General features: G+C 38.3%; 2 protein-coding genes across 3 annotated transcripts in view; both read left to right on the top strand.

Moving 5' to 3' along the window:
• The window catches only part of LOC149227777 (2-methoxy-6-polyprenyl-1,4-benzoquinol methylase, mitochondrial-like), a 227,203-nt gene that overhangs the window by 164,113 nt on the left and 37,896 nt on the right, over nucleotides 1–25,194 (top strand). The window lies entirely within an intron of this gene.
• LOC149227778 (uncharacterized) lies at nucleotides 23,554–24,405 on the top strand. Its single transcript, XM_089375557.1, has 2 exons — nucleotides 23,554–23,691; nucleotides 23,813–24,405. Exon 2 carries the CDS (start codon nucleotides 23,892–23,894, stop codon nucleotides 24,267–24,269), a length of 378 nt encoding a protein of 125 aa, XP_089231683.1. The 5' UTR covers nucleotides 23,554–23,691; nucleotides 23,813–23,891; the 3' UTR covers nucleotides 24,270–24,405.

Genomic DNA, 25,194 nt, shown 5'->3' with positions numbered 1-25,194 from the left:
CTGTTTCGTTGCTGCCCCAACAAAACTCGGATCTGGATTTCTTTGGCGCTAGAAATCCTCTAAGGAACAAACTCCCTCTGAATCTCGATTTCCTTCACGGAAATCCTTCTGCAAACCATTGTTGAACCACCCCTCTCTGATCTCTCTTTGTTGCTGCTCAGCACTGGATCTAGATTTCTTGGCAAGAAATCTTCTTAGGAATTGATTCCCTCTAATTTGCTTCTGCCCCACTAGGTACTGTTCTGCACCAACATAATCAGCACCCCACCAGCAACTCCAGATAAAATTTGTGTTGCACCCCTAGCCACAACAATTGGAAAACCGAGACTCAACAGTCTCTGCATTGGCCCAGTAACCACTGTGCTGCCCTTTGCAGCGACAATGTCACCCAATCAGGTTGATGCAGGCTCTGCGTGAGTCTTCCTTGGTGACCGTCTTACCTCTCCTCTACTGTCTTGGCCTAAAACTGCACTGTCTCTCGGGACAACTCTCTTCACACACAGATTTTTCCTCTATCCTTTCGCTGATGGCTTCAGTCCTCCTTGATCTGCGATCGCTCTGATACCATGTGAAAATTTCTGAATCTAACAAATTAGAAATCCTATTGCAGTAAACTGATTTGCATTACCTACTTGTGTTTTTCATTTTAACAAGTTATTTTTAGAAATATTTAGAAAATATTAATGCAAATACATTGCAACATACACCAATATACATATCAAGTACTGAAAAATAAATGAGGCAACCACACAAAGGTCACACTTATTTTTGGACTTAACGTCCCCCGAAAAACCCAATGTGGGAAAACTGGTGTAGTAGATATAAGGGTTTTCTTATTATGCAGATTTTTGAATACAACTAGGGTGCCAAATCCGGCTCACCCAAAAGAGAATAAACCTGGCAGAAGTACCTCTATTCGGAGACAGATATTTTGGCAGATCAAACAACTGGATGAACAAACTCCACAGGTGACGGCGCTGTCCCCAGTGCTGTGCAATGCTGGTTGCTCCTAGTGTGTGTCACCTCCTCTAGGAGCTGCATCACCCTCCCGGTGAGCCTTCCTGACTCAGAAATCAATTTGCTGAATTAATGCTCAATCTGCCTCACAAAAACCCAGTGTTGCCTCTATGTGACTGCGTTAGCTCTCCAGCCTCTGCGTCACCCTCCTGGAGCTGCGCTGTCTCTCCCTAGTGCTGTGTTGCCTCTCTGTTATGTATTCTCGGCCTTGGGCGAAAGTCCTGTTGCCGAACTACCCCTCTGCTTTAGAAGCTTATTCCAAAATTCTCAGCAAACCATGCCCCATAATTTCGATCTAGCTCAAGTGTTGCTCTCACTGTGTGTATTATCCAACTGACCCCAAGCCTTCCTTTATACTTTTCCTGTTGAGAAATCAATGGTCGTGATCTAATCTCTAATCAATGGCTAAGATTAAATTAGACTTGATCCTCATCACCAAGAAGCTTCTCACCCATATTTACATTAATTCACTTTAATTATTTTAATTTCCTAAGTTTTAACTTAGGCATCATTAAAAATAATTAATTATTTGAATAACATGCACTCCGGCTAGAATTTCTCCAAATGATTTTTGAGTCTTGGAGATCTCATGTGTTCTAGTCCCTCCACAAAATTTTGGAGCTAGAGCACATCCGATGCTACCCAAAAATCAACATGGAGTACCTCCCAAGCTACTCAAAAATCAACATTAATGAGTAATGTAAATATTGAAAGATGGATTTAATTATATCAATATGACACTTAATGAGATGAAAAATGAGAGACCAATGCCTTGTTGAGAAATCTAGGAGTAGCTAGATTAGGTGATTTCTCGTACTTTGATTACTGCTTGTGATGTATTTTTACTTAACTTGATTAGCTTCTTCTTACACTTGATTATTATTAGTGTTCTTTATCATCAAACAACTACCAAACAATAAAATCATTGAGACAATAAGACACAAGATGTAGGCGATAAACTAGGGCCAAAACCTCTCCTACTAAGAGGAAAACCCACAAGAATTCTTCTCTTTTTATAGAACTTCAATTGACGAATTCCAAGACCTACGATCCTTGACCAAGACCCTCCAAGACCCTCCAAGACCAAGTAAAAAATTGCTTCCAACAACTTTCGCAATTTCGACTTACCCAACAGATTCTTCTGGAACTTTGACCTGCCCAACAAATTCTTTTGCAACTTCAACTTGCCCAACAAACTCTTCTGCAACTTCGACCTGCCCAACAAATTCTTTTGTCCAACAAATGTAGAAACCCTAACACGAGAGACAGAGAGAGGCCCAAAAACTTCGATCTAGTTCTTCTCCTTTTTGTTGGTCCTTTTCCAGCTTCAATCTTGAGAAGATCGAACTTGCTTGAATGAGTGTCCAAATGAGGTTGAGTTTCTTCTTATTTATAGGCTTGTGAAGGGTACAAATTGCTATCTTTAGGCCGATTTGTCCCTTCATGTAGGCCAACTTGATCTTTGCACCATGACGAGGTCTTGGAGGGTCGTTTGACTCAAATATTTTTTCTTTACAATATGTAACATGCCCAAATGGGTCTTCAATATATGATAATAGTTAAGTTGACTTTATGACAAAGCATTCAATGGGTGCTTGACCTAAAAATAAATTTCCCTTGAGCATGAAATCCATGCCTCAAGAATAACAATAATAACTTTATTTTTCTCTTTTCATTAAATACATAAAATCATGATTATGTATGTCATTATGAAGACCGAACCTAGTTACATATTTCAACATGCCACACTCAAATATAGATTATGATACTTGCAAATAAAAAATGATGTTTCAAGTTATAAGATAGGAAATGCTGCAAGACAAAGTTAGTACAAGAGATCAAGAGATTTAAAGCAACTAGAAATATGAGCAATAATATTTTCAAGTACAACTTGCAAGGAAATAAAACTTGTACTTAAGGTAAAAATGATATTCAAGAGACAATAAGCTTGAAATTGACAACTACAACCTGCAAGAAACATAATGAGCTCACAATTCCAATTACAGATAACCAATTGAAAGAAAATGTAAGATGAAGGCAATATCTATCTATGTGAGATACATGATCTTGATTAATTTTAATTATATGCCTAAACTAAGGTGAATGCCTTCTCCTCAATTGTCAAAACTTGTCTTAGAACAAGGTTGTTGGGAGAAGTGCTGGGGAAGGAGGCTAAGGCCTCATTAACAATACCTACCCAGGGCTTCTAGCAACCCAAGTGCCTCTGTTCCTACAAGGGACTCAGCCACAAGAGAACTGCAAGGTCACTTGTTTTAACTGTTGTTTAAGGGTCAAGCTTCTTAAATTGAATAATGGAGAAGGTTGTCCTAAACTTTCTATCAACCAAGCTTATGCTTGGAGGTAAATTTTAAGGATGCAAGTCTAGATCTAAGATGCAAATGCAAATGCTTCAATGAGATTCAATTGTAACAAGATGCTTCAATAAAGGAAATGTCAATCCACTTATATTCGAGGTTTATGATAATCACTTAAAGCACCATATTATTAGCTTACAACAATGATTCAATGAAGCAAATTTAAGATTACTCAATGAAACAATAGAAATGACAATTAGATCCAAATGTTAAAAAAATAGCTCAAATGCATTTAGTTAATAGTGCTGCTTAAGATGTTCTTCACTCATATTATATTATAACAGTTGAGACAAGTGAGAATTATATGATGAAAGCACAAGTAAATGATGGCAGATAAGATTTCTAACAAGAAGATAATAGAAAGACTACTTCAAATCTAGAATGCAAATGACTTTAAGACAGATGATTCCTCAAATTGCAAATAGATCGAATAGCCAAATTAGTGACGAGCAATTAGAAGATTGGAAAAAAGAAATGCAATTCAAGAGATTAGATCTAGGCTATGATGACAATGAAACCCCAACTAATCAAATGAGAGTAAGAAGAAAAATTAGTAATGCAAAAGGAAACTCAACTAAGAAAATGAGGGATCCTCCCTTTTAAGTAAAGAGGGGGATACCATGGGATTGAATCCCAAGCTCCCTTCAAGAACAAGATCACTTTTATTATTAATATTACAAAAGAAAAAGAAACCCTTTCGACAATGAGAAGGGTTCTTCAAATCTTGAGGAGATTTACAAAAATGAATAGAATGTTACAATAACAAATCTCTCCTCAAGCTCCAATGGATCAAAGAAGAAGCCACAAGCCAATATATAATGAAACTTTGATAGCAAACTCCTCAAACGACTTGTTCTAAGCCTCAAATAGCCCACGGTGTTGATGAAAATAACTTTCAAAAGCTCATCGCCTTGCAAGGAGAAAGGCTAGAGATTTCAAATAAATTTTGTAAAATTTATGTGATGAATTTGCAATTTTTTTTAAGCCTTTAACCTCTTAAAAAATTTCAGTAACCCTCCAAGCAAATAAGGTTCAGATTAGAGAAGGGTTTATGGCCCCCCTTGAGCCCTCGGCTAGGAGAAGGATGCCTCCCAAAGATTGCGAATTTCTCCCAAAAATAAACTCAAAAGACTAGCTTTCAAAGGCTAACCTCTAGCCAAAAGATTTGATAGAGAAACCCTTCGAAAATAGAGATTTTCTCTGCAAAAAATTCCAAGGGTTAGTCACTTGACACCAAATGCAATAGCAGGTCCTAAAGGGCTTGCAGCTAGGCTAAGGATGCTCAATAAAATTCTACAAGCGACAAAACCAAAATTTTAAATTAAAATCCTTCTTTTGAAGAGGCTAGAGAGGCCTATATGCTTGTGGACCTAAGAGAGAGGGTTTGAAAGCTAGACGACTCTCACAAAATGATTTGTTGCACTGAAACCCTAGCTGTCTATGCTAGGTGAGGGTTTAGCCTTCAAGAAATCGATTTCCCTTTGAGTTTTGAGACAAATCCACTTGCAAAATAAAATCAAAAGGAAAACCCTTGTCCTTCTCTTAAGATCTGCAAGGAATCAAAGAAGAAAAAATCCAAGTCGATATATACAAGATGAACAAAATTATATACAAGGGTTAAAAGAAAAATATATACAAGATCTATTTACAAATTTACAATAACTAGCTGAAGGAATAAGAGTTCCTTGATTAACAGATAATGACCTCAATAGCAGATCTATTCAATTAAAGCACAAATAGATAGAGAGAAATAAGTGAGATAAATAATTTTAGGTGAGCAGTAGCTAAGAAACCCTGCAAAATAATTCGTTAGATAAGTCTTTGAAACCAAACAAGGTAGGCTCTTCAATTCCTATGGATGGTCCAACCAAAGACTTCCCCTAATGCCCAAAATCTGAACCACAAATGATCTCTACACACTTAAGATAAAATTATTAGATCATGAGGGTTTAGATAACACAATGAAATAAAAGATCTAGAGATACCTGCTAAATCGATTAAATTCAAAAATGCTTTTCTAAATCTAACCCAAGAAATAATGCAAGATACCTGTGCAAACATTTAATCCACAATTGGCTAGTGAAATAACAATTATTAAAATAAAACCACAACATTAGGAACAATATTCAAAAATAATTTACCATAGAAAATAGAAGAGGAACACCACCATGAATTGACCCCAAAGACTTCTTTATTATTCCAGAAAAGTATTACAGACCAACAAAGTTTGACTTATAGCTCGATTACAAATTTTATGATTAGTACAATGAGGAGCAAGAGCTTCCTTATATAGAAAATGAGAGAGCTAGAACCCTCAAGTGGAAAAAACGACTAGCTTGACTTGATCCATGGCTAGATGCTTCCAACAAATTCGATCCCTTGATGCTGCTGCACATATCTAGAGGAAAAATATTCGTTGGCTTTGATGGATGAGCTAGATGGACCAGTCTTTGACTCTGGAGTGGATTTGGACCACTGCAATATCTTCAAATATATTTTCCTCAGAATTTTCTCATTCAAGATAACTACCTGGACCAAAAAATTCGATTTTCCTTGAGAAATGTTTTTCTTCTGGCCCAACGAATTTCTTGTGGGATTTTTCTGCCTTGGAAATAAGACTTTTCTCATTTTTTGGTTTGATTCCTTTTTTGGGAAATTCCTCATCAAAATTTTTGACTTGGAGATAATTTTATTTTCTCTCATTTTATTTTTTTGACCAATTTCCAACTAATTATTTTGCCATTTTTTGCCAGAAAATAAAAATAATTACTCTAGAGGGGTTTAAACATATTTTTCACCCATAAAGTGTGTCTAGACTCTAGATAGAAAGTTTAAGAGTTGAGGTGTAATTTTTATTTTTTATTTTTTTTATTTATTTATTTATTTTTTCTCTGAATTTAGACTAATTCTATTGAGTAAAATATAGTACAATCAAGAGAAACAAGAGACCGGCAGACCGGAAATGATGAAACCATCAACCTCGGTCTCGGAGAAAAAGAGATTCAATCTCGGAGGTACATCAAATAACTTGAGAGCAAAGACTGACTAACTGACTTTTACCCCACAAGGGCAGAAACTTCAACACAATGTTTTTTCCAGTGTTCCACGGGGACTCGCCCCCCCCCTTAGGGGTCTAGTTTCCTCGCTCCCCCGCGCTTCGGGGACTTGGGGACGAGTAGGGGACGTTTCCCCATGCTCCCAAAATGGAGGAAACTCAGGGGGACGTGCCAGGGAAACGTTTCCCTTCCCTGAGGGGACGTTTCCCCACGCTCCCAAAAAAATGGCCTTGCTTATAGTTTATGATTTAATAGACCTAAAGTGGTACAAAGCTACTCATGTTCTGTATGGGGATAACGTCTTGTGCTGTCTTTTGGTTTCAACAAGCGTTATTTTAGAGGGTCAGTGTAATGGAAATTTGTTGGACCATATAGCACATACATGAATTTTCCCTTTTATAACTTCTCCTTTTTTTCTCAAGTGATGGCTGGATTACAGTGGGGAGATAACTGGAGTGACAGGCAAAGAATATGAGACATTCAGTTTGTGTTTTTAATTTGCATGACATTTGACATACAAACTATGGAAGCAGCACCTATGTCATGTGGGAAATAATTGGGTGGACTATAGACTAACATGTGTTTACTGCAAGCATGACAAAATACTATGGGCAACAAGAAATCTCAGGAACTGTCGTTATATATGAATTTATACAGTTACAAAATTTACACAGACCACAGTTGCTCAGCTTGAATTCTCAGGTCTGAAAATTATTTTCACCCCTGAAATACACTGCTAGTTTGAAGTTTGAACTGCATGGCATTGCTCTAATAAGGTAGACAAATTATCCATGCCATCGTTGGTCACCCAAGTTGGTTTGCAGATGGTCATCCTGCAGTCAATGTCATTTGATAGTAACCTGTCAGAAACTCTTTCATGTGATCTTCTCATCTCTCCTGGAACTAAAACTCTTCTTTTAGCATATGGTGTACTGTCTATATTATATATAATATAACAAACTTTCTAGCTGTTGGATCCAATACAGCTGGACAACCCATTGTAATTGCCCCTTCTACTGCCAATGCAGTGTTCCTGATCTGTTCATTTACCTTTTCACAAAATTCAGTGGCTACCTTATCAAGCTGAAGCTCTCCCTCTGTCTGACCAAAATCTAAATTAGAATTTGACCAAGCTGAATTAGAATTTTAAATTTATTATTTTATATGATATTATAAATTTGGATAATGTCAAATGATATTCATATCAATGATCATGCTTTGCAACTTTTCAATTCAAACCAAATTGTCATAGTGGACACAATTAATAAATTATATTTTATATTTATAAATTTTTAAGACCCTGACGCTCCCCCACGTTTCCTAAAAAATGGTAGGGAGCTTCTGCATAGGCCGCTCCCGCGCCCCCTCGCTCCCTCGCCCCCTCGTCCCGGAACCTTGGTGGAACATTGGTTTTTTCCCTTTCTTTTTATTGACTTTTGTCCAGCCATCATGGGGAGTATGAGCTAAAACAACTTGAAGACTGGAATTCTCTATCTTCGGGATCTCCTTTTCTGATTCAGAGGAGGAAGTCTCATGGGCGCGTTTCTGGGAGATTGCTGTGACAGAGGTGTGCCCCTGAGTATCTGTGGACGGATCCATCGGCTGAGGCGCCTGGTCCGGTTCTGAATCGCTTTCCTCATCCTCCGAGCTTGGGGAGTCAGAGCTCCCTGCTGGCGGCGGAGAACAGGGGGTCCAACGCTTGGGTTTGGATTTTGCGAAGTTGCCTTTTTTCGTTCTTGCAGTCAGCGATGGGCAGGAGTTCTGCAGGTGCCCTGTTAGGTGACAATGACGGCATCGGAAGGCAGTGTTTTCGTAATCTAGGATCTGGGTCCAAACAGTGTCATTGATCTTGAGATTGATTTGCTCTGGCAGTCCCTTGCTTAAATCTAGCTCCACACATATTCTAGCATATGTATAGAGACCTTGCTGTTCCCTCCAGTAATCTCCCATTAAAAAGCTGCCCAAGGTGTTGCCTATTTGCCTGTATACTGCTGTGTGCCACAGGTGTACTGGAAAATTTGGAAGTCTGATCCAGACAGGGGCTTTAGTGATGACTGCAGAAGCTGGGTCAAAATCTGGGAACCATGGAGTTAAGAAGAGTCCTGCTGAACCCATGAACCAAGGGCCTTCTTCTAAGGCCTTTTCGTAGTGCTTGGGATTGTCGAACAGAACTATAAAATATCCCTTTGCACAGAAATAAACCTTGCAGTGGTGAGTCCAGTTGTCATTGATCCAGTCATAAAGATCCTTTGAGCGAGGCCAGAGCCCATTGAATCTGCAGATGATGGCCCTTTCAGCGAATTTTTGAATGTCGTCTGCAAGGTCAGAGTGGGAGATCTCAACAGAGGGAACCTCCTCCAACTTGTCAACCAAAAAAGGCTTGAGTTTGGGAGGTTGAGTTGAGGTGTAATTTTAAGTACTCATACCCCCTATAATTTCTATAAACAACACTTTTTACATCTTTACATCAAATATTACATAGAAATCCCATTCAGAAGGGGAATTTTGACAATTAAAAAATGACCTCTAGACAACCAAATTTTGTGACACTTTAGACATGATCTAGTATGATAATTTACATTGAATCTATACACTAGGACTCACCTAAGACTTCACCATCAAGCCCCACTCTAGCTTTGGGGTATATTTGGGAGAAAAACTCTACTAATTATTAAGTGTTGAAAAACACAAATAATTAGCTAAGGAAAAAACTCCCTAGAGTGAAACTCTCTAGCAAAAATCTTAGGCTACCTAGATGTTTTACATGGCTTTATAAACATACTAGAATCATTTTTACATAATGGCCCACAGGGCTGCAGAATTTGGATTACAACTGAAGACTAGATGCTGCCTGATGATGATAAGTCTGAAAAATTTTGACTACTCTGAACTGTACTCTGCTCATGGGGTAGTTGACACTTGAGTGGTCAATAGGAAGGTTATGACGGATTCCGCTAGCCTAATGTGGTTCCTGTAGGCTAAAGTGGGGGAAAATTTAATAAGGGGACTTAATTTGCCTAAAGAAACATTATAAAAGTCTAAGGGGTGAAAAGGGGACATTCTTTATGCAAGTGAAAAGTCACTTTTAACTTTATAAAGTGACTATAAAAGTTAAAAGGGTAAAATGATGGCAAAAGTGGCCTAAGTTTATAAAAGAGAAAAAATGAGGAGACTCTCCTCATTCGTGATTTGAGTTTTTGAGAAAAAAAACTCTTTGAGAGAGTTTTGAAGGAGAAACTTAGGGTTTGGAAACCCTAGCCACCATCGCTGATTTTAGTGTTGAAACTATACACTCTAACTGGTTCAAAGAGTGGAATCACTCAAATTTTACTGTTGGAATTCAAAAGAGAATTTGATTCACAAAGGTTTTGAGTTAGAAGAGATGTTATCAGTTAAATCTCTGATTTATTATTATTCATTTATCATCTTTCAAGTTGAAGACAAAATTGTGGGACCCAAAGATTCAAGGCCAGGTCTGAATCTAAAGCACTGCTGTTAGAAGATCGTATTCCTCTCATTCTGCCATTCGAACCATCTGAGATAGAGGACGAGTTTGATGAATAAACACGGACGAGCTCTGGCCATAGTAGCATGAGTTCCATCTTTTTGGGAAGAGCGAGTTACTCATTCCCTGACTGGGTCAGAGTCTACATCTTTAAGGCCGAGTTTTCAGTGTATTAGCTGATCTGAGTTGAAGACAAAATTGTGGGACCCAAAGATTCAAGCCCAGGTCTGAATCTAAAGCACTGCCGTTAGAAGATTGTATTCCTCTCATTCTGCCATTCAAACCATCTGAGATAGAGGACGAGTTTGATGAATAAACATGGACGAGCTCTGGCCATAGTAGCACGAGTTCCATCTTTTCGGGAAGAGCGAGTTACTCATTCCCTGACTGGGTCAAAGTCTACATCTTTAAGGCCGAGTTTTCAGTGTATTAGCTGAACTGAGTTTCCTTTATCAACCAGGACAAGTTCAGTGGGTGCAGAAATCAATTTACTCTGAGTATGAGGATGGGGGTTCTGCCATATCACTTTCTGGGCGTATATACTATATGCCTGAGATAGACGAGTTCTCACTCTAAAATCTGAATCCTTAATATGTATGCAGAAGTAGTTTGGCTCCATAGTTGAAGGCAGCGCTGTGAGGGAACCATTCCAGCCTTGTTAAGTGGTTGTATCTTCAGTTTTGGGACGTTCTAATGTGCTGTACATAGAAGAGAAAATTCTGAGTATATGTATATAGCTGAGGAGCTCATGCACTTCATCCAATTTTCCATTGTACCCAGGTTCTTCTGATCCAATTGTTTCCAATACATTTGCATAGTCAATACAAAAAGGAGCTGTTCTATTTGCTTTCTTTCTATGACAAAAATCATATGTCAGTCCTATATAAATTTCTGAGCTTAGAATATATAAGTTTGAACTCTTGGTGGCTTTATTTTGGGTGCATGTCATTTTCTGTGTATTTTCTGAATTTGAAATTGTGAGAAAACACCTACAGCAGTGTACAACAAAAGACATCAGTGAAAGTTTTAAATACAAACTCAGAAAATTGTTGAAACTTGAAAATAGACTGGAAGGGAATTTTACATCAATCCAATACATGAGAGTATTTTCCAAAATTGTTTTTCACTGCATAGCATAAAATGATCTCAGATACAATAACAAATACTAGAGGAGAGGTTAGCCTTTTATAAATTTTTTTCTAATAGCTAGTTTGTTAAAATTGGCAACTAGGGCCAAATTCCACTTTGGACAGCTCCTTTGAGGAAGATAATTGTGGCATTGAATTCCTCTTTTCGACAGGACCAAACTTGACCTAAATATCACCAAAATTGGATAAGGAAAAATATTTATTTATTTAAAATAAATTCCACAAGACATAACCTTATTAAGGTGGGAAAATTGACAATTTGAAATTCAAATTTTGCCTCCAAGTGTTAACGTCAGCTTCACCTCCATAAGGACAAATTGTTATATATATAGGGATCCCTCATCCTCATTAGACATCATCAAAAAGGAGTTTGTTCATCTCTTGAGAACCCGCAGCTTAGAGAAGCAGGAGGACATGTTGTTGGGTCTGTTCTTTGGCACATTGGTCTCCCACAAGTCTGAATTAGAAGCAGACAGCTTGCTGAAGGCTTGAGGAAAATTCTGGGTGATGTTTTCTGGGTTAGAATCTATACACATTCTCTGAAGAAAGCGATGTTTTCTGGGTTAGAATCTATACACATTCTCTGAAGAAAGCCACAGGTCAGGACGCTGATTGTAAGGTGAGTTTTTGGGGTCTCATTGTGCATATTTTGCATTCTGGTTTGGGCCGCAGGAAAGGCTACCTCAGCAGGCAGTATGGAGACACGTATAGAAGGGATGCATGACCTAATCCGAGCTCTTTACCTCGGCCGCTATCAAGGAGAGTGGGCCGCTATATAAACAGAAAGTTTAACTCTAGATCTTGAGCAGATTCTTGTTGATGTGAGTACAGGACTGTTGTGGGGAGCCTTGAAGAGGGAGCACAGTCTTAGATCACTGTTGAATGTCTTGGAAAGGACAACAAAGGGTGCAGCTCACTGGAAAAAAGGTTTCTCAGTCACCAATAGGAACCCAAACCTGGCAGTAATCTTTAGGTCTGTTTTGTACAGTGAGTTAGCTAGTCTATCTATTGTTGTACTCTCTCTCTGTGGAGTAAAAATCTTCTGTTACGCAGAAAAATGTATATATATAAATATGTATTATTGATTAATTGACAGATGATGATTGTTTACAATGGGTTGCCTGGCTTATATACCGCCATGGGCATCCTTTGGGAAAGGGCATGATCTTATGATCGTGCCCTTTCGTCTAACTAAACCTAAAATTAAATAATAACCTAAAATTAACTAGTTTTTTACACAACATTGCCTTCCTCTCGAAAGAATGCTTTGTCCTCAAAGCACATGTAACGACGGATGTTGTTGACAAAATGCTTCATTCTCCAAAGAAGCGTTCTCTTCAGGTAAGTTCTTCCACTTGATCAGATACTCCAAGATGATGAAAGTCACACACTTTAAAAGATCTTGGATTAATCTCTCAATTTCCGTTTTTTGGTGATGTGAATATCGGTATGGCTTGATGTTGACGGGGTCTGATCTTGCCTTGACTTCTATTGTATGCTCAATTTCCCTATTAGGTGGCATCTTCATAGGTAGGTCTTGAAATACTTTTTCATGCTTCCGAATCAGATCTTGTATCTCTGGTGACTCTTCTCTGGTCATATTTGCAGATAACATTTCTAATTGGTGGCATTGTATTGCATAAGCAGGTGCTCTTCTTCGACTCAGCTTCATCATCTGAGATGATGATACAACTTGATTTTCTGGTGCTTGGAATCCGTGTAGTTTGTACTTCTGACCTCCTCATTTGAATTTTATAAATTGTACTTGATGGTTGGCGGCATAAGTACCTAAAGTTCGTAACCATTGGATACCTAAGACTACATCTACTCCTCCTAACGGTACTGTGAAGAATGGAGACTCTAGATTAAAGTCTTGAATCTGCAAATTGACCTTATGGCATTTCCCTACCTTTTCAATCTTCTTACCATTAGCTACCATCACTTTCATGTTTGGTAAGGGAAATGAAAAGATATTGAGTCTCTTTGCCACGGTTGCATCTAAAAAATTGTGTGTGCTTCCAGAGTCGATGAGAACCACTATGTTGTTCTTCTTTATGTGTCCTTTTAACTTTAAAGTCTGAGGTTGTGATATCACTGTCATAGCTGATAATGACACTTGTGGAATACTTCCGTCATCTAATTCTGGTGAGAATTCTGGGGCGTCTTCTGTGTCTTCTATGTCATAATCTTCACTGTTTGAATCATTGGTTGCTTCACAATTATATAGGTTCTTTGCTTCTTTTCCTTTAGCACATCTATGTTTGGAGTCCCATTTCTCACCACAGCGTTTACATTTTCCCTCTTTTATCCTTTGTATTTCCACATTAGACTTTTCATCTTCACGACGATGTGGTGGAACATATCTTGTATTATTGGAGTCCACATACTGGGGTATCCTTCGTCTTGCATAAGCTTTTTCTGCTTTTGACCAAAATATTGGTTCAGATTTCTTTTCGGCTGTTTTTGCTTTTCGTCTTGCTACTTCTATAGATGTAATATCATGCATCTCAAGTTCTGCTTGTAAATGGGTTTTGAGTCCCGAGATGTATGACTGAATTAGACGAGATTCTGATAACCCCGGTACTCGTGTTACTAAGGTCTCCCATTCTTGAGTGTATTCGTCGACACTTCCTTTTTGTCGTAGTTTGATGAGTTTTGAAAAGAACTCTTCTTCCTTTACACCTTGGAATCTTTTGAAGAATGCATCTTTAAATTTCCTCCAGCTAATGACATGTGTTGTCTTTTTCCACCACATATACCAGTTATATGCTTCTCCCTCCATTTTCATGGATGCATGTCTGAGCTTTTCGTCATCGTCAGTGATGTCATATATCTCAAAGTATTCTTCTGCTTTATTTATCCATGCAACATTGTTTTTTTCGTTTCCATCGAATTTAGGCATCTCAACCTTTGCCCTCTTTTGGTATGTGGCTAATGGTTGAGCAAAAAAAGGGTGTTGATTAGTAAGGGTATCCCAAAGTTGCTTGTTTGTAAAGGCCGTGTTACTTGCTTCTTGGTGGGGTGTCGCTGATTTTCTTGGGGATTCAACCTTTTCATGAGAATCTGTTGACTTTGTTGAATCTGATGAGAGGTGTTCTTGATTCTCTTCACTTTCTTTTAATAGCTCTTCGGGTGTACAATTCGACCTTTTACATAGAAGTCTCAGCATTGTTAAGGCATCTCTGATGTTTACTTCTGTTTGGACATGTTGACTTTCCATCTTTATCTCTATTCGATTTGTCGTATCTTGAAGATTTTTGATTTTGTCCGCTTGCTCCCCAAGCTTGAGCTCGAATTCATTTAGTCTTTTATTGATCTCATCGTGGTTGCTATTTATCTTATGCTCTGCATCCAACAATTTTTTTTGGAAATCCGCCATTGTCATTGTCGACATTGAGTGGGTTTGCGGGGGCATGTATTTATTTGCCAGTGAAAATATTTTTCTTTTTTTTTTTTATTAGCTAAAATAAATTTTATACATAAATTTTAATTAATTAAAATAAATTTAATTAATTAAATTAACATATATATATATATATATAACTTTTAATTAATTAAATATATATATATATATATATATATATATATAACTTTTTAATTAATTAAAATAATTTTAATTAATTAAATATATATATATATATATATATATATATATATATATATATAACTTTTTAATTAATTAAAATAATTTTAATTAATTAAATTAACTTTTTATATATATATAACTTATAACTAAATTAAATTATGTATTATATATAACATAAAATATAATTATATATGTGTATATATATATATATATATATATATATATAAATTAACGTTATATAAATGTTTATATATAAAATATAATTAGATATATATATGTTATATATAATATAATATAATTGGACAAGTTATGTAATATATATATATATATATATAACATATATATGAATTAATGGTATAGCTATATATTATATATATTGTATATTACTACCGAACCGTCACGATGGCTGACGGAACCCGTTGACTCTTGGCGTTCGTTACCCGTGTACAGTTACGTTTGCTCCCGGCCCGTTGACTGTTTTAAAAAAAATTGCAAATATCACCGCAGTTTATCACTGCAGTTGATAGCGGATGGCTACGGTTTGCTGGTGAATGTGAACAAGATAACGGATGGCTACGGTTTGCTGGTGAATGTGAACAGGTGATGTATAATGCGTGGAATTAGTGCGGAACAACGTGAGGGTTAACTGATGATGGACGCAGGGTGGATGATGCAGATAGGGAGGCAACAAGAGACGCAGGGACACAATGTGCGGGTATATGGTCAGTGGATGACATGGAAAAACAGTCAGACAGGCAACAGCAAGTGGATGGTGTGCAGATGCGACGGACAGTGGATTTAACGCAATGGACGGTAGCAGATGCGACGGACAGTGGATTAACCAATGGACGGTAGCAAACAACGGTGTTGTGAGTAGTCAGAGAGCCGTTAGTTGTGCTGTCATGAGCCCAGAAGCGACTCGCTCTGATACCAATGGAGTAAAAATCTTCTGATACGCAGAAAAATGTATATAAATAAATATGTATTATTGATTAATTGACAGATGATGATTGTTTACAATGGGTTGCCTGGCTTATATACCGCCATGGGCATCCTTTGGGAAAGGGCATGATCTTATGATCGTGCCCTTTCATCTAACTAAACCTAAAATTAAATAATAACCTAAAATTAACTAGTTTTTTACATAACACTCTGTTGAGCATTTGATATTGATAATAAGAAGAATTGATCAAGGGTTTTCCCCATCTTGGGGATTTTCCCTGGCTTGTGCCATATCGTTGTGTTCTTGGCTTGTCTTCTGCTTTTAGCTTTAATGTTCTTTCATCAGTTATTTTCATATCTTAATGGTGAATATGATTTCTAATGGATTAATAAAGTTAATTGTGGGCTAATGAAGTAACTGTCTTAAGCAAAGAACATGTTAACTCAAATTATCATGGTATCAGAGCCAGGAGAAGGCAAGCCCAAGAGTAAAGAGCAATCTCAAAAGGTTTATTGACAGTTATCTGTGGCTACATTCCTGAGCTTAATTAGCTTTCTGACTGAGGCAAATGCAAGTTTATTATGGTCATATCTCTGAGGGAATGATGTGAGTTTCAGTGGAGAATTAAGGCAAGCTATGGTAGCCTGAGTTACCTCTCTAAGAGTCTACTGTGATCTGTATTCTTCTTCTACAGAGATTCTGGTGGCTTCTGTTTGGTTATGTTCTGAGATACTTCTTATGGTGACACTTCTGTTGACTGTGATGAGAAATACGATAACAGTCATGCAAGTTTCTTGGCTAAACAGTGGTGCGAGAAAACCTCTCTTATTTGGACTGTGATATGCCAAACAAAGATACAAAGGTCTGATGTGTAATACAAATTCTTATCCTTCGTCTCAGAACTAGAGAAAAGGCCTTCTATCTCTCCCCAGGAATTCATATCTGTTCTCTTGCGTTATAAGAAATTCCTCTTGGAGCACATTTATTGAGCATCACTGTAGTTGAAGGGCTATGCTCAGTAAAGATGCAGACTTCAATACTTTACCATAGAAAATTCGGCCTTCTGGTATGGTCTTGTTCTCTAGAAAGTTTCTCGCTCACTGTACACAGCTCATTGCTCAATCATAGTATTTGCCATTTGGAAGGCACAATCATATTATTGCTACAAGGATCTCAGTACTTCAACTACGCTCACTATGTGATATCATCTCTAGACTATGCTCTTAAGGCTATTTTGCAGTGCTTATGTCTAATGTCCGAGTAATGTGACAAGCTATGTCTATTAGTAATATTCATATTAGATCAGAGAAGTCACATTAGTAGGAATGGACTCCCTGGAAACTTAAAATTCTTGAAGCCATTCACTTTTGAAGTATCGATTTAAAGGGCCATGTCAAGAGAAGCAGAAATCTGTCTAAGCACAAGTCGTACCATTGCCACAATGATATTTTTGCTTGCTCTTATCTAGAATTCGCTGGAGATATAAGTGCAATCACTCAGGATTATTTACAGTATGTATATATATTTATACGTTCCTGTAATAAGAGAATTAAGCCAACCTGTGCAATTCTTCAGATTGGCTTAATTTTATCGAAATCTGGGCAAGAAAGTTTAAGCTAGAGCTGATCCTTGTGTTCTAGGTTCGAATCAAACATACACTTGTGGCCTCAGTTTTCCAAATTCCATTCTTAAAAGTGTGTAACTCATGAATGCCATCAAATATTAAGTATTCATCATTATGGCTATTGACACACCTGTGTAGTTCATAGTCAGCATTGAATGCATGCATTACATTAATCACTGACTGGCATAATTAATTCTATGGCATGACATTACAAGCCGGAAACATCTGTGAGCATCCAATCATTATCATTATTTAGTCTTCCAACAAAGAAGAAATGGACACATCTCTTGCCAGACCGAATCTCATGTATTCTTGACAATCATTAATTGTGGATAAAAGGTCATAAGTCAGAACCTAAGTCACTTGACACGGGGATTTGTGATTTGTAGGATACGGGGATTCGAGAGTTGGATTCGGACACGTTGACCCCCCGGAACAGGGCATGTAGGATTCATTATATATTATTTTATTAAAAATATATATATATATATATATATATTAAAAACTGGATCAAATCTAACAAGCTCTAGCACTAGATCATTGAGATCCATGTTGGCCAATGCCAACTCAACACTGCTGTCCAGACCCATATCATCAGGAAAGACATCCCATATCTTTGTCTTTCCCCTCAACCACTCTTCCCTCTGCCTGTAAATAAGACGAAGGTTGGTGTGCACATACACCATTGTCTCTGCCCTGGACTGCTCCAGCCTGCTCTTCTTCACACTATACAAATTCCCATATGTGCTCTAATTCCTCTTGCAACAAGAGGATGAAGTCACCTGAGAGAGGAGCCTCATGGCTAACTGCTGAAGAGGAGGGCTTGTTGCCCCATGATTTGCCCACCAAGAATAGGGCTTCTTAGCCCTCCTATCTCTAATCACATCATATCCTGCAAATCAACCAGTGCCAGTGGAAAACTCTGCAAAGGCATCCTCCACCTCATCAAGGGATGCTTTGTCTTGGAAAACCCACCTGAATGCATCTTTCCTCCCCTGTAAGATTTCACCATCCATGTGAGGAGGGAATCTGCGGGAAGGTCCACCATTTAGCCACTCATGGCTGTAGTATTTTGGGTTCAATGAGTGAGCCAAACAATGTAAAGGTGTGCAATTCTTGTCCCATCTGCTGACAAGAATATCCTGTATAGTACCACAGAAGGCCTCTGGTGATGTCTCATACTCGGGGCACTCACTCTGTAGAATAATGCTCCTCACAGACTCACTCATGGAATCCCATCCCTCATAAACCTCTCATAGGATGGGTTTGTATGTATTTGCAAATCGAAGCAAAGAAATGATAGGGTCCATGATCTGAATAATTAGATCTACCCTTTCCCACCAAGCATCATCTAGCACTGTGTCCTTCACTCTTTTAGAGGCTAGTTGATCTGTCTTTTTCCAAAAAGACCAAAACTCAGAAATAACCATGGCCCCAAGAGCAGTCTTGACCTCCCTCAACCTCTTCAACATCATGAATGAAGAGGCAAACCGTGTATCAACAATCTTCAACAATGATAGATTGTTGTGCTCCTTGTAGATAGTGAGGGCATTCATATGATTTTGCACAACGTTACGGATATGTCGTGCATCCTCAATAATGTTACCAATCCAAAGCACATTAAAAGCAATGGATTTCAGTGCTAAGTTAAATGAATGGACAATGCAAGGTGTCCAAAACACTTGTGGATATTTAGCTTCCACAATCATGCCAGCAGCCTTGCGAACAGGTGCATTATCTGTAATGATTTGCACACAAGAATCAACACCTACATCTTCAATAACTTTAATAAATAAGTCACCCATAAATTGTGCATCCTTGTATTCTCCAAGTGTATCCACTGCTTTCAAGAAAACTGGACCATTCAAGGAAGACACCATGAAGTTGATCATTGGGTGTCATGCTGGATCTGTCCATCCATCAGAAACAATGCTAACCCCAGATGTTGGCCATGATGCTACAATAGGCTCAAGCATTTTTTGCATCTCTTTTTTTGCCTTTGTTAACAATGTGGTTCTAAGCTTCTCTGAACCAGGAGACACATACCATGATGGAGACCTGTGAGTTAGAGCTCGACACATCTCAATAAATAGAGGTGAGCGTGCAACATTAAATGATATGAAGTTTTGATAGAAAAAAAAGGCAATGGTGAGATCAAGCTCTTCCCGTTTCTCTTTTTGAAAAATCTTGTCCATTGAACTAGGTGTAATTGCTCTTCTTTTTGCTTCTTGTCCCCCAATAGAACTCTCAAATGGAAATTTGGTGGTGCCTTTCCTCAAAAATGGAAGGGGTCTTCATTCTTGGGTTTTCTTGATTTTGCAGCCACATTTTCCATACCAATAGTGAACTCCTTTTCCATTTCTTTCCTCTTTTGTAAAGGAACAGTTTTACAAGCTCCAATTCCACAACCTGGTAAAGCCAACAAATAGCCTTTCACATGGTAATATGTGCTTTTGAAAGAAATGTGGCAAAAGTTGCATCTCCATTGCACATTGCCTCCTCCCTTCCCCTTGGTGCTTGTCCCATCCTCTCTTGTGACATATTTCCACAAGGGATATTTCTCAATGCTGTCTTTAGGTCCTCCTCTTCCCTCAACATTACTTGCAGCAGACTCTGATGATATTGGGGGAGGAGGGGCATCTCCAATGGAGACATTCTTCCCCTTCCTTTGCACCCTAACTACTGCTCTTGATTGAGCCATGAATACTGCAAAAAAAAAGGAACAAAACATGCACAAATTTGTAAAAAAAAATCATATACAAACTGCTGTAATAGAAACGCAAAAAAATAGAGATGAAATGCACTTACCTGGTGCTTGTATCTCCTTGCCGAACGCTCCACACCCTTAGCTCCTTGCCCACAGCTCAAAGTATGCAAAAGTGAGAGAGAAATGGTAAAAAACATAAAGAACAACGCCTTTTTTATGCCCGTGGGATTCATTTTAGGGGATTCGAATCCCAGAATCCGGACACGTTGTGTCCTAACGGGACACATACGGTATTTGTACGTGTCCCGTTAGGACACGACGTGTCCCCTTCTAGGATTCGCATCCCCAACGAATCGTGTCCGATTCGCGGGATTTGAACACGTGGCCCCTTTTCAGGGAATCTGGTTTCTTAGGTCATAACTATATCAGCGTTGGGCCTTCTCTATATCATTATTACAGATTATTCTTTTTATCAGTGTTGATAATATCGCCGATATTTCGGCGATATTCGGAAATATTGCGATACTTTCGGCGAGCCGAAATATCGCCAACAAAATATCGCCGATATTTTGGAAACTATCGCGCAACGATCGAAAAATCGCCTGGTGATAGGCAAAAAATTTCCGCGCGGCCCATAAAAATCCGATTTTGGTTTTTTTCATATCATTTTCATTTCTAATTGCTGGAGAAGGAAGGGGAGAGCTATGTGGTTGCTGCCAAGGAGGGTTTGAGTGTTCCATAGCTATTATCGCCACCAACAATGAAGATTTCATTGATATAAGCTTCAAGAACAGTGAGACAATTTCATTTCTTCCATTAACAGGTATGTTGACAATAAACCCCTATTTTAATGAATTTTTTGTTAGTTTTAGGATTGTTCTTGCTTTCCTATTTCCATACAATCATTTTGCTTGATTTTTTTTTGCAATTCAAAAGATTTTCATGCCCATGACCAAATGCAAGGGTTTTAAGTTTGCCTCCTTATCCCTCTCTCTTCCTCACTGTTTCACTTGCAGCTTCGAGAAACATTGTTTACAGTGGTATAATACATCTAAACAGTGGCCAGAAAACTAATTAACAGTCACCATAATATATTGAGAAATCATTTGCATTCATTTGTTAGTCACTATTTAGCATTTTTTTCATAAATTTTTAGGATTGACATGCTAGTTTCAGCGTTTAATATGAATGATTTGGATCTCTGGTAATAAGTTAACAATGGTAAAATTTGGCTTCTAAAGTCTCTATAAATTATTGAAGAAATAAATCTAATTCATAAGGAACCTTGTCTGAAACACTGGTGTCATACAAGTGAATTTTGGAAGACTGTTTGTTGAATACCGAGGTCTGATAATGCACCTACAGCAGTGGTATAATTACGTTACAGTGATATAATAAGTAATATACAGTCACCTCATTTCCTTGGCATATCATTTGCATTGTTAGGCTCTTTCATTGCTTGGCATCTTTGGTTAAAGTGGCAATTATTGCATGATACAAGCTCACTGCCCTTTTAAGTCTGCTCTCTTTTTCATGCCCATTGCAAAATTTCAAATTTGCAAATAATGTAGCAAAAAAAGTTAAAACTGTTTTGTAAAATGATGTGGTTATTTGTAATTTTGTATTACTTATTAAGTTACTAAGTCCAATTTTTTTTTGGTGCCCTAGGTTTCCTTTTGAGTTAGCCCACTACAAAATACAAATATGCCAAAAGCCTTAGACCCATTTTGGGAGTATGGGAGCCCTGATGGTGGGACAGATCGTGCATATCTTACATGCAAATTGTGTGGGACCAGGATGACAGATGGGATTACACGACTGAAATACCATCTTGCTAGACTCAGTGGACATGATGTTGGGGTTTGTATAGTGTCTAGTCCGGAGCTTATACAAAAAGCTCGAGGCAATTGATGAAAAGGACAAAAAAAAGGAAGAGGCAGAAAGAAACAAAGCTAAACGTGCAGGTAGATCTTTTGGGATATCTTCTCTTGATTTTGATGTTGAGGGTAGTGGCCCTAGTGGGAGGGGCTCCACATCTGGCACACCATCACAGGCTACTGTTAATGCCACTGCGAGGTCATCATTTTTTGTTCCACGAACAGGACCTGGAGCACAACCTGGCATAAAATCGCTTGTTAAAAAGGAGGAGAAGCAAGAAGCAGATAGAGTCATGGGGAGGTGTATTTTCTGGAGTGACTTACCTCTCAGCATCACCAAAACCAATCCATTTGGGCAGCCAATGTGTGATGCTATTGCTGTTGTGGGCCTAGGGTACAAAAGTGCCACATATGAGGAGTTGCGGGGGCCAATTCTTCAAGCAGAAAAGCAGGACATCAACTCTAGATTGGCGGAGTTGAAAAAGACATGGGAAGTCACTGGATGCACAGTGATGTCTGATGGTTGGACAGATAGGAAGGGTAGGACCCTTCTAAATTTCTTGGTACATTGTCCTAAAGGTACCATGTTTATTAAATCGTTGGATGCATCAAAACATATCAAAGATGCAACAACGATATGTGAGTTGTTAGATGGGTTCATTCGAGAGATTGGTGTGCAGAATGTGGTGCAAGTCATAACAGACAATGCAGCTAATTATGTGTCTGCCGGAAAAATGCTTATGGAGAGGCATCCCACATTGTTCTGGACTCCGTGTGCAGCACATTGTCTCAATTTGTTGCTTGAGGATATGGGGAAACTCTCCTTCATCAAGGAGGCGGTTGATATGGCTAGGAGCATCCCCAAGTTTATTTATAACCATGCTTTTGTTCTTAGCCTCATGAGGAGGTTCACTAGAAACAAGGAGTTGCGGCGTCCTGCCATCACATGTTTTGCCACAACCTTTATTACTCTTCAGTCTTTGCTTTGATGTCAGTTCGAGTTGAAGCAAATGTTTGTGTCTGATGCTTGGCGTAATTGTAGATACAACAGGAGACATGACGGGAAAGCCATTGCAAAAATGGTGTACTCTGAGACATTTTGGCATGGAGTAGAAGAAGCATGTGCAGTTAGCGAACCTATAGTAAAGGTTCTTAGATTGGTGGATGGAGAGAAGCCTGCAATGCCTTATTTGTATGAGGGCATGGATAGGGCCAAGGAGGTCATTCGTTCCTATTATGCAGACAAGGGTTCTGTTGGCCTTGATAGGCAGATGATGTTATGGGATGTGATCGATAGTCGGTGGACAGGGATGCTTCATTGACCCATTCATGCAGCAACACTCTTCCTCAACCCCGCATTTTCATACAAATGCAACTTTGATTTTGATGGTGAGGTGATGGAAGGGCTCCATTCCTGTATTCAGAGGAAGGTACTTGATCCTGAGCTTCGTAGCAAAATCAATCGCGAGATACAGTCTTATCGGGATTGTGTTGGCCTATTTGGCTTTGATGATGCTATTAGGGAAAGGACCCTCTTCATGCCACGTAAGTGACAAGTCATCACTCATTAGAAATTAGAATTTTCAATTTAGAATTTCCTTACTTATAAATTTATAATTCTATTTTTTTTAAATTCAATTATGTAACTTTTATTTGAAAGTTTAATTATGTTTTAAGTTTTTGAATTTTTTATTTCATTATTTTGTTGTAGATATTTGGTGGCGAAGCTATGGTGCAAGGGCACCAAATTTGCAAAAATTGGCCATACGAATCTTGAGTCAAACATGTAGCTCTTCAGGGTGTGAGTGCAATTGGAGTGTATTTGAGAAAATACACACCAAAAAGCACAACAGGTATAACATTGAGCTCAAGCCTTCAATTGAGCAATTACACTTATTGTTATTTTTAATTTTTAATTTATGACCTTCAAGTGTCAAGAGTCAAGACTCATTACTTTTTTTGACACTCTCACAGGTTGGAGTTCGCACGCCTCAACGATTTGGTGTATGTGCATTACAACATCCGACTTCGAGTGAGGCAAATAGAATCACCAATGGATCCAGATGCCATTTCCTTAGACAATATTGATGTATTGTCTCCGTGGAGGGTGGAGTCTGAGGAGCCCATATTGGAGGAGTCACCTTCATGGTTAGAGCCAGTGGCAGATGATCCATTAGAGCAGGGGCAGCAAGAGGAGGACTCGGAGTCAGAGGAGCAGCAACACTTAGAGGAGCAGGAGGAGGAGGAGGAGGACACTGCGGGAGCATCAACATCAACACCATCTGCTATAGATATAGGAGAGCATAGCCCCATACTTAGCACTCATTATTTGACATTAGGTGCAGAGGCAGGGTTAGGGCCTTCTACTACTAGGGGCAGGCCTGGCAAACAGCCCATCATGTTTTCCTGTAAAAGGGGGAGAGGGCAGTGATTTCAGATAGATCGCTGCTAGTTTTATTTGTTATGCTACATATAACTCATGATGATGAGATACTTTTATATATGTGATGTTATTTTGTATTGGTTCTCCACATTTGAGTCCTTGAATGGACAATTATCAAGGATCAACAGGATTTGGTATCGCCTTTGATATATCATTTCTATTTGACATCATATATATCAGTGTTTTCTTCATATTTATGTGCCAGTGTGTTTATTTCATGTTGTTATTGCTTTATATGTTTAAAAATCTGAAAAAAATGAATATATTATGCATTTTTTATGCTTGCCGATATTTGCTGATATTTTGCCGATATTGCCGATAAGATATTTTCTGGACCCTCGCCGATATTTTCCCGATACCGATATTATCAAAAGGATGATGTTGCTTGTTGACAGGAGCTGTTGATCCTCTTTCAGTCTCAGAAAAAGCAGTCCTGTATCTTATCTTGAGACCTACTGTATCATCATTGAAAGAAGTTGGCCTGAAGATATTTGTGAACAGACTTTTCTCTTGAGAATCTTGTTTGACAAGTAAAATAAGTGAAAGTTCTGCACTACGTAATAATCACTATATGGCAAGTATCGAAATCTTGAGGGCAGAGCAAAGTTTGTCCTATCTCAGAAATCTGGTAATCCGTCAAGTGATAGCACGTTCTGAAGTTTAAAATTGTGGCTAAGAAATACCTTGGCACATCTTGATTTGATCTATGATAAGCATTGCTTGGGTTCTAAAGCGTGGCAGGAGATATTCGGATCAAGTGCCAATAAGGACTATGAATCAGTATTAAGTAACCTGTGGCTCAATCAGATTTGTAACTGTCAGTTCAAAAGTAACAGAACAGACCTCTCCAAGGCAAAACTCAATGCAAGTCTCTTGAGGACTTCATTCAGCAAGGAGTTCTTGTAATTTCAAT

The sequence above is a fragment of the Pinus tabuliformis genome, chromosome J, assembly GCF_031772625.1.
Source record: "Pinus tabuliformis cultivar Carrire ecotype Pingquan chromosome J, CPIR1, whole genome shotgun sequence".
Taxonomy (NCBI): Eukaryota; Viridiplantae; Streptophyta; class Pinopsida; order Pinales; family Pinaceae; genus Pinus; species Pinus tabuliformis.
The sequence above is the reverse complement of the archived record's forward strand: the minus strand, read 5'-3'. Positions and strand labels throughout refer to the sequence as shown.

Bases quoted from the DNA above. Each gene is read 5' to 3' on its own strand.
- LOC149227778 (XM_089375557.1), top strand. From the start codon at position 23,892: ATGGATCCAGATGCCATTTCCTTAGACAATATTGATGTATTGTCTCCG.